The sequence below is a fragment of the Sinocyclocheilus anshuiensis genome, unplaced genomic scaffold (assembly GCF_001515605.1).
Source record: "Sinocyclocheilus anshuiensis isolate Anshui unplaced genomic scaffold, SAMN03320099.WGS_v1.1 scaffold944, whole genome shotgun sequence".
Lineage (NCBI taxonomy): Eukaryota > Metazoa > Chordata > Actinopteri > Cypriniformes > Cyprinidae > Sinocyclocheilus > Sinocyclocheilus anshuiensis.
This window is the reverse complement of record NW_015549559.1, coordinates 1,911,600-1,924,030: the sequence shown is the minus strand read 5'-3', so window position 1 is coordinate 1,924,030 and position 12,431 is coordinate 1,911,600. Positions and strand designations below refer to the sequence as shown.

Here is a 12,431-nt window from a genome sequence, read left to right as displayed (position 1 = left end):
GAGAACCTGTGGTCAGTCCTCAAAAGGCGAGTGGACAAGCAGAAGGCCACAAAGTGTGACTCCGAGAACTAATAAGGCAAAAATGGATCTCGATTGACAGTCAGGTTTTGGCCCAGAGGCTAATATCCAGCATGCCAGAGCGATTTGCAGCGGTTATGAAGAACAAGGGTCAACACTGTAAATATTGATTTATTATATTTGTTTGCCAATAAAAGCCTTTAAAACTTATGATATGCTTATCATTGTTTTTCAGTATAGCATAGAAACATGTGGAAAAATTATCTACAAATACTGAAGCAGCAAACTTTACAAAACACAAAATTGATGTCACTGCCAAAACTTTTGGCCATGACTCCAGTTGATAGATTTGAATGGGTATAACCTACATCATATTGTACACAGCACACCAGTGCCCTCTGGTGTTAAAACACGTTTGGTTTCACTGACACTTTCTAAATGAAATACAAGTTCCAATACAATTGTTCAGGTTTTTCCAACTCACCTTGCTCAAGATCTTCATGCCAGAGTGAAGGAGTTTCTTTGCGGCTTTGTAGTAAATTGTCTCTGGTTTGTTGTAGATCAAAGCATTCTCACACATCACTTTGAAATCCAGCTGTTGGGAGAACAGTACAGCATAGTCAACCATTTTGTCAAAATAAACGGGATGTATTTTTGTCTAAATTACCTCCATCAATATTCAAATGTTCTATGACTAATTCAAATGTTCTATGGCAAATTAAGGCAGCTGGCATATTCAATCATTCAACTACTTTGTGTGCTAGTGTTAACAGCTGTGATGATTATATTACCTTGAGCTCCTCAAGTGACTGGTATTGCTCCTTCTTCACTTTCTCCTTCATAGTGCTGAAGTCCATGGGTCTCTTTATAATGAGAGAGTATCCTGGAGCGATCAGGTCTGTCACAGGAAATGAGAAGAATGCACTTGGGTCCTTCCTGCAATAAACAGCAGCCAGCAGCGTTCGGCTTTCATTCGCAGAAATTATAGACAGGATTATGATCATACACCACAGGAATATAACCCCCACAACACAGGTCCAATAAGATACACAGATAAAGACTACTGATGCAGAATCAGAGGTGTTGTTTAAGTTGTGCAAGAGAACAGTTTCAAAGTTATACACTACCATTCAAAAGTTTAGGGTCAATATGTAAGAAATTAATGCTTCTTTTCATCAAGGATGCAATAAATTGATCAAAAGTGATGATCAAAAAGTAGTGTTACAAACCATTTATATTTCAAATTAAAATGCTATATAAACTTTCTATTCACCAAAGAATCCTCATAAATGTATGATGTTTCCCACAAAAAAAGTAGCACAACAGTTTTCCACGTTGATAATAATAAATGTTTCTTGAGAAGCAAATCAGCATATTAGAATGATTTCTGAAAGATCATGTGACACTGAAGACTGGAGTAATGATGCTGAAAATTCAGCTTTGCCATCACAGGAATAAATTATATTTAAAAATATATTAAAATAGAAAAGAGTTACTTTAAATTGTAATAATATTTCACAATATTGCTGTTTTTGATCAAAGAGACTTATTTAAAAAAACACACAAAAAAAACCTTACTAACCCCAAAACCATTGAATGTTAGTGCACATTAGTTATGCATACATCCACAACCTGTCTAAACACAAATTGTCCACAGGTTAGCAATATTTAATCCTACCTCTGAAGTTGTCGGATGAGCTGACTCAGAGCTTCCTGTAGAGGCGTCTGCTCTTTTTCTGAGGAATTACAAAAGTCATAACCGACAAATAATCAGCACAAGCACTCAATCCCTCAAAACAACATCATTAAAACAGATCCGTTCTAAACCATGAAAGGGTGCGCAGCTCTACCTTCCATTTTGGCAAGTGAGAGGGTGAGGGGCTTGTCCTGGGACACATCGGAGCGAGCAGGAGTTCTGCTCTGCTCATCCCAGTCTGGATCCACAGAGTCTGGGCCCTTCCTTTTTTTGGTCATCTATGAGACACACATAACATTGATTAGGATGTAGTAGGCAAGTAAACATCAAAAGTAAAGCACAAAAACACAGTATTCATATCCCACCTTTTTCTTTTTGTCAACCGGTGACACTGGAGGACTGGCTCTGGCTCTGTCCTTCTCGTCCTTCTTTTTCTTCTTCTTTTTCTTGTCTTTGTGTTTGTCGTAATCTACAGAATCGTTGTGAACACTCTTGAGGCTAGGGCTGCCTGTGGTGACCTCATTCCCAGCCACTTTCAACACCAGCTTCAGTGGACGCTCTGAAAGGCCAGACACAACATTGTGATTTAGTACAATAATATAATATAATATTGAAATACTGTCCCATTCATTACCATGGCTATACACTGAATCTGATTTGAACACCTGGTATATCCCGTGTCTCTTTGTCTGGCTTTTGTTAGAAAAACCAACTAGGAGAACATTAATATTTTATTGTGTCATCGTTTTAGCACTAATCAGAATCAGAATCAGCTTTATTCGCCAAGTGTGCGCAAACACACAAGGAATTTGTTGTGGTTTTTAAGAAGCTCTTGGTACATACATGCATACATATATACATACATATCTGACATGAGAACAGACATATTTAAATAAGACTTAACAATAAATAATAATGTGTATGAATCTAGAACAGAAGATGTATGTACAAATTTGTGCATTACTTACTCTATATATACAGCTGTATTAAAAAATGCATATGTATTTAACAAATAGTTCCCTCATTTGATAAGATCTACTCTTCTCATAGACCACTGCATGTATCAGAGTCTGAAATATCCTCTCTTTTAAAACCACATAACAAGTCAAAATTATTTTTTTATTATTATCGTTTATTACAGTTGGTGATGCTCAATGCATTTTCATCTGGATTTAGATTTAAGACATTTATGGAAAAGAACCTACAACTAATTCTGCTGCTGACTTCACTAATCTGATGTTTTGAGCAACAGCTGCTAGTTTTCCGGAGCAAAACAGCTGCTAGCCAGCTTGGTAGCCTGCAAATAAAGCTAATGAGAAAACACATAGGCCTGTTATTCTATATAAATCAGAACATTTACTGTATTAACATCACGTTGTGGACATGTAATATCTGACAGCATTAGAGTCTGAGTGCTGCTTCATAGCTCATCTGAGTTCATAATGTAACTTAAAGCAGGCTTTCAGTCTATAGTGAAATATTCTCCAGCATGGTGAATGTATCGTGTGTGACCTACCGTCGTGTGTGTGCTTCTCTGATTTGTGTTTCTTGTGCTTTTTGCCCATAATTTAAAGTAAAGCTGAAGGTTCAGCCAGGTCAGTGCTTGACCAGTCCGCTCTTTGTTTTGTGTCGGTAAAGATTTCAGAGCGCCTCTCATGAAGCCGCAGGATTCAAACAGCGGCGCCTAATGTTCGGCGGTGTGATTTGCAGTTAATGCACCATGACTTTTTTTTTTTTTTTTTATTATTTGACAATAAACCGACTGTAATTTCATAAATAAATAGTTAAATATAATATAACAGAGTCAAACTTTTATATAAAAACACCTTTTTTTTTTTAAACACGAATCAGAGCCGAGGAAAAAATGCCATTGAAATACTATGTAATACAGTGTCCCACAATGCCAAACTCCAAGACCGGTAAGAGCAACAAACAAAAAACGAGCTTAACAGTTTTACACTATGTACCACAGTAGCATACTGAGGCATCATAAGCAGAGACCTGCATATAAACAGCCTTTTAATTAACAAAGTAGAATAATCATGGCTGATAGTAAGGCATGTAAACGTAAAAGAAAACCAAACTGGAAGCAAGAACAGCTAATACTTCTTGCCCAATTTAGTAATGAAAACAACAGTCGTACCCTCGTGATTAAGGCGACACCTTTTTAAAATCTCATTATCGTCAAACGTTTCTAAAATGTTTCTGCTCCGGTGTTGTGCCCAATTCTGACCCCCGCCAGATTACTACCCCCTAGTATTGGTAGGTTTAAAGTTAGGTGTGGGGGAAGGGTTAGGATCAGGAGTGGAGCTAGGATTAGGCAATCTGGGGCCGTATGTATAAAGCCGCTCAGAATAAATTTTTAGTCCTACGTGTGTCAAAATTCTTAGAATGATGTAATTTTACTCTTATTAAGAATAAGAGTGATTCATAAAGGTTCCTAAGTGTTAAGACTAGGTCCCAGCTCCTAAATTATTTAAGAGAGCTGAAGAGGTCTCCTAACCTAGTTAGGAGTAACAAGATGGCAGCACAGAGAAGGAAACAAACACTTTCCAGCGAAGATATGACTGACATATTGGAGTTATATGATGATATGGAGTTGATAAAACGATACAAACTTGATTGTCAAGATCAACTGACAAAACTTTTTTTTGTAACTGACTAAAGTAAGAAATTTAATAACTTCTTCCACTCAACAAGTCAATGCTCTAACTGCAGAAATGTAGTAATACAATTTTTTTGTCTGTAAAATTGGAAAAATTCAGCAATGCACCGGTGATGACACAGTAAGCAGGGTCTTACATATTGTGGCACTAACCCCACCAAACACAACAGCGGCCAAAAGTGATGTGTGGAATTTTTTTTTTAATGACCCCACATTTCACTTAAACCACTAAAATACAAAGGGGAAAAAAAACACTGACCAGTGTTGCCAACTGCTTTCAATCGAAAGTAGCTAAAACTGGTCACTTAATGTTGCTACAAAATAAGTTATTAATATTTAATTGGTCCTCTTGTTTTTGCATGTGTTCATAATTTCTTTGTATGATAGCATGCCAAACATTATGACTGCACAATTTGGCATGTTTCATTGCATTATTGTCACAAATAAAACAACTGACTCTAAGCAACTATGCAATATGCTTACAAAATCTTGAACATTCATTTATTTATTTTTTTTAATTAAGGGTTAATTGAAATTTCCTAGGCCGGACCTCACTTTTGGCCACTACTATATGGCAATTAATTAACTTTCCAACTGACCGCCAAACCATATTGCAAAAACAAGCCACTTTTATGAGGATTGTGGGCTTTCATGGAGTTGTTGGAGACACTGATTGAACTCATGTTCCCATCATTGCTCCAACTGTAAACGAGGAGACATACCAATAGAAAACGAAGCATCAGTAATAATTTGTGATAATTTTGCACAATGCAAAGCATTAAAAAAAAAAAACATTTAAATATTAAAATATTTCAGTGTCTTAATTTAATGATTTTATTGTAGTTACATTAAATGATTGGTGTTGTGCTGCTGTGACTTTACATGAGCAGGCTCACTATTGGCTGATTCAGAGGTTGAGGTCAGCCATTTTGTGTTGACATCATTGTAGTCCTTAGTTCACAACACTTAAGTGTCACCTCAGTCAACACTTAAGAATCAGTCTTAGACTTTACTGAAAGTTGCTTTTAGCTTCTTTATGAAAGTCTCGTACTCTTAGAAAAGTCCTACTTTTTACTAAGAATTTTTTGACACTTAAGTCAAAGCTTAAGACTATTCTTAAGAGCATTTCTGAGAAGTTTTATACATACGGGCCCAGGTAGCGATTTCAACGAGAGAGGGTAATAATTTGAGATAATTTGGCTGGGGTCGAAAATGGGCACAACACCGGCAACAGCCATTTTAGTTTGTGACTTGGTCTTAGTGAGTCCTCTTCACTACTCCTATAACGTTTCATAGATTTAGGAGCTATAGTTTTAGTGCTGAAACGCTTTGTGGCCTACTCTTAGAGCAAAATTTAGGATTGACACTAAATCGGCGAGTTATAAGCTATTTTTAGCCTTAAGATGTTTTGTGAATATGGGCCCTGGTGGACAGTTGACCCTGAGAGGTCAAGTAAATATCTACAGCGGATCTAAATATTTATAATTAATTATAACTAGTTATGATTAATTATTCATATTTCCCTTATGAGCTGATTCGCTACAGGACAGTTCACTGGTTTCACAGACAAGGCTTAAGCCCCAGTCCCAGACTAAAATGCATGTCTGTTCTGTTTTAACGGTAAAACTTACACTGACATATCTTAAAATATGTTAGTACTATTGATTTGTCTCAAGATGCACACCAGTAATGTTTTTTTTTTTTTTTTAAGGCACGTTTAGAAAAGATAGGCTACTTAAATGTCCTAATTGAACTATGGCCTAATCCTGTTTGTTAGTCATGTCTTTTATGTGGCAGATTATGCATGGATTTCTGGAAAGTCCCAATACCAAAACCTTAGGACTCATAACTAAATCTTACTCCTTTTTTTCCCATCTGAATTACATGTAGGAAATGTGGAGAAATGTAATGCACATGAACTACACTGCACTACTCTAACAATTAGAACACAATGTTTCCGCTTATATTATAGTACAGGCTTTCATTTAATGTGTACATTGTTTCAATTTACAAAGCCAGTACTTGGTGTTGAAGTTTGAATTGTTTATCGTGATAAGAAAGTAAACATAAATGCATCCAGGACAACAACATATACCTACCATGGTCTTTGTTAAGTGGAAGTATATGATATAGTTTAGACCTATGTATTCATCTGAACAGTGCAGAGTATTTATCAGGATTACAATGAAGTCATATGATTTTTAGTTTACTTAATGAAGCCATTAACTATTATTCATAGTCACTTTTAGCTGACATATTAAATACTTGATTCAGATCTGCATTTTATGTAAAAAATGACCCATGACCCTCAATATGTCCTTCTCTGGTATGGCATAGGCTTTCCAAAAGCTGCCATTATCTCTACACTGGAACTCCCTCAGGCTGTTCTTCAGGCAGTCTGTGATGTGATTTAACTCATCTCAGCCTGTCTCATATACTGTTGCCTTTGCTCTTATCGCTCATATAAAGCCACACACTCTCACTTACACACACAGCCTTAATGGCCATATTTAAGCTGTGCTGTATCTGTTTGCAACAGGCCTTAAACATGAGGGAAGCTATCAATGTTTGAATAGACATGTTGGACGTAATCTTCTTTTTCTATCACATACTTTTTGTAATGCCATTTCTTGCTTGCTTTGAATCTTTTGAATAACTATTAAGGAATATTACAACAATCACTGTTAGAAATAAATCCTGTCACTGTAACCAGACCTAATTTTTTAAGCCATGGCATTGATGTTCTGCTCTCTTATGATACATTTATGGCTTAAAATCTAATGGAATCTGACCACCATATTGGCCATACTTTGAAGAGATGGATCCAAAAGCAAAGGAGCACAGTGAGGTGGGTCAGTTTCATTTACTTCAACAAGCCAATGACATTCAATGTCTTTTGAAAACAGTCCATTGGATGCATTTCTCATCAAAGCAGCCACAAACCCATGGGGACAATCATCACATTTGTTCTGGTGATTCATTTTTAATATCTAACACAGGGCTGGTCTTGATTTTCACTCAACTCTGGACATGAAAGGCACCCTGAAGGATGGAACGGCACAATTATGTATCATTTACACTGACACACTAGAATATACGCAATCATCTCTCAAAAATCCCTTAACTGTGAAACCCATTTGCACTGTTTACTCAGCTGGTTCCTTAAGAGCTGGTTCTGTGACTCATTTGACTTGCTTAAATATATTTGTCTGGTTCAGCATTTGCTTTCTATTTCCCATGTATTTGTGTATTTTCCATATACTGTATATCTGCTAATAGTTTTCATTTATTTATTTATTTGTTTGTGATCGGGAATGACACTAGCCCTAATTTTGTATGTTGGACATGTTCCATAAGTGAATGGAATAAAATATGGATTTGCTTCAGATGGATTTCTAGGATTCTTGGCCAGGTGTTCTTTGAAGTCTTGGAAGTCCACCCTGAGGTAACTGGGGCTTGGCTTTAGATTTATAGCGATTTGTTTTAGCATGGCAGGTTAAAGCTATAGGGTCCTGGTTCTGCTTAGGACGGTAACTGTCTGTGTCTGGTACTCTTCAGCCTGCATAGAGACAGACTCCTTCATCAGGTGCACCCATGGTGCATTATCTGTCTCTGCTGGCATGAAATCTTAGAACTCTGCTCTGTGAAGTCTTTAGTTTACCTTGGCTCCCAAACATGGGACTCTGCTCCAGCAAGAGAAGCTGTCTTTAACTCGTTCCCAATCAAATGATAGTGGATTAAACTTTCAGAGAGTTTTATTACAGTCAGCAACACTACATTCCGTGCCTAACCCTTACGAAAAAGAAGTTTATTCAAGTGTGCTACTACATAAATTATACTTAAAAATATACTTGAACTTTACTTAAGATACTTACTAAAATAAACTTGAAGTATACTACTTTTTGGTAAGGGAAGCTGTGAACAAAAAATTTGATTTCCTCTCCTTCCACACCAATTGCCTTCATATTTCCACTAAAATATGCTTAGCAGACTTCCAGTATAGTATTCTTCCTTAGCAAACCTTTTCTGTTGTATTTCTAATAACTATTGATCACAACAAATTATATTATTGTATAATATAGTATATTCTATATGTATTATTAGCTATAGTAGCCATGATGTTTTAGGATATGATAAAAAAAACATTACATTATAGTAATGAGTTACAGAAGCTTTAAATACCTTTAGTGTAAAGGTGGATCATATCAATATTTTGTATTAATCAAGACCAATTTTGTGCTTATTTTTTTCATACATTGTGCTGCACCATAAGTTGCAGTGGTAACTGAGGCTAAATGCAGAAGCATTCATCCATAGAGTGCAACCATTTAACAACAAAATCAAGACTTACTAGGTTCTTTCACCTTGGCGCATAGAATTTGGAGCTAGTAGAATTGGATTGTTATCCATATATGATCATTTACTTAAATCAGTATGACTTTTTTTTTTCTTTGAAGAAAAAGGGCATTTTTTCCATTAAATGAAAGTGAAGGGGAATTCAGTTAGTTTGACACATTTGGTATCATGAGTTAATGCATTTACTGGAAATCGAACCCATGACTTTGGCATTGTTAGTGCCATGTTGTATTGTTGGAGCTATAGGAAAGCCTTTTCAAGACGCATGTGCTATAGTCTTCTGAAGCCAAACAATAACACTAAAATTTAAATCACTATTTACTTTGACTAATCTTCTCCTCCATCATAATTATAAAAATGTGCAACAGATGTTGTATGTACTACAAAAATGGTGTACCGAAATTATTTAACACCAAATGCCATTGGTTGTCATCAGCATCAGTCCTAATGCAGTGCTTCTTAATACAGCAGAGTACAGTACAATAATACAGTACAGTACAATAATGTTTAAGACACCCCCTCAACTATGTATGTATCTATGTATTTATATATTTATTTTTTTATTTATTCTGGAAAAATAAATTAATAACATCTTAAAACATTTATATAATGAATATACATTTTTCTAGTTATTCCAAAATCTAAAATCTTGTAACCGGGCAGAAATTGTGATTCAGGGAATAACAAACGTCCTTTTCAATATTGTAGACAATGGAATCAAAAAGATTTCCTTGCAATCAAAAAGGTTAAGAGCCACCGGTTTGATGTTTGATGCCTTGCAGCTACAGTCATTTATTTGAGAGCTAGTGTGGGTTACAGTGAAAATTTTCAGTGAATAATGACTTGACCATCACTCTGTTCTTCACACAATGCAATCGTTTGACTTCAGAAGAGATAGCACACAACGCATATGGACCACTTTTATGGTGCTTTTTTCTGAGCTTGACAGCCTCAGCCCACATTCACTTTCATCAAATTCACACTTCCATAAGAAAGAAAATCGCACAGTTTTGAAACAACATGAGGCTGAGTAAATTTTCATTTTTCAGTAAACAATCCCTTTAGGTTTACTGTAAACTCATGGCAGATTTGACCTAATTCAGCCAGGATAAAAAGATATTCATACAGGAACATACAATCAAAAAACACACATGCACCACATAAAAGTCACATTCCAATGGAAAAACATGGGTAACTGCTTCCTCTTGCTGCAGCAAGGGCTAAATTGAAATTTTGGTCTCATCCCCTGCCCTCCTCAAAGGAAACGATTATCTTTTTATCTGGCCAGCACTGTGAACCAAACTAGAGTGCCAAGGTGGGTTCAAAGACTCATTGCTGTAGCTGTGAAGGACAGATGGACATTGCAGCAATGAAATACTATAATAGACTTGTCTGCTATTCGTATGCCAGCATTCTAGTACGAAAACTGCACGAAAATGTAAAAATAAATCTGTACAATCTGCATATTTTTTTTTAAGCAGCAAAATCATTAGGGATGAACGGAGGCCACCTACCATTTTCCAGAGTAAATGTTTGGGGACTCTCTCTCCCTGACTTATTTATTTTCACATTTATTTTCACATGAGGCACAGTGACACAGTATAGAAACCAACAGTAGGGTATTAAAACATTTCTGGATCTGTATGAATTCTGTGCTCGTTGTTCTGATATATGTGCTTGCCGAATGGCTCTTCGTTAAACATACAGATCAAATACAAAGTTTGTTTATGACTTCTAATCATATATGAGTTATAATCATAAAAATTAAAATGCTGTCATTTACCCACCCTCTATTTATACTAAAGTTACAGTTTGCAGATTGGTGTATATTGTTAGATCAGTCCAGACCATACATGCCTATAACTTGGAAGCATCATCTCATGTCCTCTGAAATTCCAGTGAAGTTTTTCATTTAGGATGAAAGCTAAAATCAAATAGACTTCTAGGTTTGACTTGCCACATGGATCTGATACACTGTCATCGTCAGCATCATCCATTTCCAGTAACTCTCTCACATGCCACTGCTCTCTGATCCAATTACTCTATTGAATATTCCATTTGGCTTACTTATTGTTTTTATAGCAGGCTATATCATGTTTAAGCTTCTTTAATGTATTATTTGTTTTTGTAATGTCTCTTTATAATGGAAGTAGTGGGCTTTTTAACAGCCTGTTCTGATGAGAGACACTGTGGGGGAGGCACACTCTGTGTGTGTTTGTGTGTGTGTGTGTGATGAAGAAAAGGAGGGTGGGGGGTACTGATATCTGTCGCTCGAGGCCTTTCTTCTCTGAGCCTCTGAAGGCAGAGGCCCTTTGGAGAGGAGAATTCACAGGAGAATAACCGTTCAAAGCCAAGAAGCGCCATGATGGTCTTCCACCAGATTCAGAGACATTTGAAAAGTTCGCACAAACTGTGATGCTGCCATTGGGAAACGTTTTTAACACGCACAACGCTCTGGTGTGCTTCAGTCTGCGACTCGCCGTTTTTATCATAAAGAGGAGGGCAGGAGAGGAGGAAAAAGAGGCAGAGAGGAAGAGGGCGTGAGGGAGAGACGGACAGAGAGTAATAAAGAGAACGGAAAAAGCAGAAAAAGACAGATTAGAAGAAAAGGCAAGCTGTGACCCCAGCAGCTCTTACTATAAAGGCTGCTCACTGTCATTCTGTTTGAAATCTCTTTTAACTCAATTAATCAGTACCCTCAAAGGGAAAAGTTGCATACCACATGATTCCCTTCAACATCCAAGTCTCTCTGCCTAGACATATGTCATTATTGGTACCAAAATATGGCACAAAGACAATATAGTGCCTCGCACACATGAATCATTTGATTCATTCAAAAGTCCAAAATAAACTCGGATAAGCCTGAGGTTGACTGACTGAATCGTTGCTAATAAAATTTCATAATAATGCAAGTTTCAGTAGTGTGAACAAAATGTGCCACAAAATCCAAATTTTTATGTAATTGTAGATTTCAGGAAAAAACAGGTTGACCACAGATGTAACTACATCTCATGAATTATTTTCTTATTGTGACTTTTCCTATTAACATCAATATTTGTGAAATGTATTCCATCTAAATTTTTTTAAAGTTTAATGACTTTTTTCTGTTTTAAAGAGGGAGGGGGGTATAGGGGATTCTTACATATTTAGCTTTGTTGAGTTAATTTTATTGCTTTTGTTTTGAAGAGTTAATTTAATCTGCACATAATTTCATGCTGCACAAAAAATTGTTATGATAAAGATTTGCTTGCTTGATTGATTCGATAGAATCAATAGCGATAATGTATTCATATGATCTACCATTATTATAAAGGCGCAGTCGTGGCCTAATGGTTAGAGAGTCAGACTTGTAACCCAAAGAATGCGGGTTTGAGTTTTGGTACCGGCAGGGATTGTTGGTGGGGGGAGTGAATATACAGTGCAATACCATAACTGACTCAATACCATAGCTGCATCCCAATGTGAAGTGTGCGCACTTCGAAAATCGCATTTGAAGGCTGATGGCATCACCGTGGTGCGATGAAGGCTGTGTAATTCAAAAGCGGCTTCAAGGGTGAGAGTTCTGTGGTGGCAGAGGAATTCACATTTAAATGTAAGTATTGTGTTTTAATTTACTCAAATACTTAGCAAAACAAAGCCTTTTTTTTTTTTTTTAAAGAACTTTAAAAATATTACTACTGCACGGCTTCATTTGTT

The 12,431-nt window shown here is 36.4% G+C and overlaps 1 protein-coding gene and 1 long non-coding RNA gene across 2 annotated transcripts in view; one reads left to right on the top strand and one right to left on the bottom strand.

Annotated features, from left to right (window-relative positions):
• Nucleotides 1-3,379, bottom strand: part of LOC107657080 (bromodomain-containing protein 7-like) — an 11,665-nt gene extending 8,286 nt beyond the window's left edge. Inside the window, exons 1-6 of the mRNA XM_016445089.1 lie at nucleotides 3,231-3,379; nucleotides 2,080-2,273; nucleotides 1,869-1,992; nucleotides 1,697-1,754; nucleotides 810-954; nucleotides 503-613 (exon numbers count right to left, since the gene is read on the bottom strand). Of these exons, the coding sequence (XP_016300575.1) occupies nucleotides 503-613; nucleotides 810-954; nucleotides 1,697-1,754; nucleotides 1,869-1,992; nucleotides 2,080-2,273; nucleotides 3,231-3,279 (681 nt within the window). The 5' untranslated portion in view covers nucleotides 3,280-3,379. The remainder of the gene's footprint in view (nucleotides 1-502; nucleotides 614-809; nucleotides 955-1,696; nucleotides 1,755-1,868; nucleotides 1,993-2,079; nucleotides 2,274-3,230) is intronic.
• A 475-nt stretch (nucleotides 3,380-3,854) lies between these two features.
• Nucleotides 3,855-8,377, top strand: LOC107657099 (uncharacterized). Its single transcript, XR_001630638.1, has 3 exons — nucleotides 3,855-3,927; nucleotides 5,555-5,557; nucleotides 8,367-8,377. It is a non-coding gene; the product is annotated as an uncharacterized LOC107657099 (long non-coding RNA).
• Nucleotides 8,378-12,431: the final 4,054 nt, after the last annotated feature.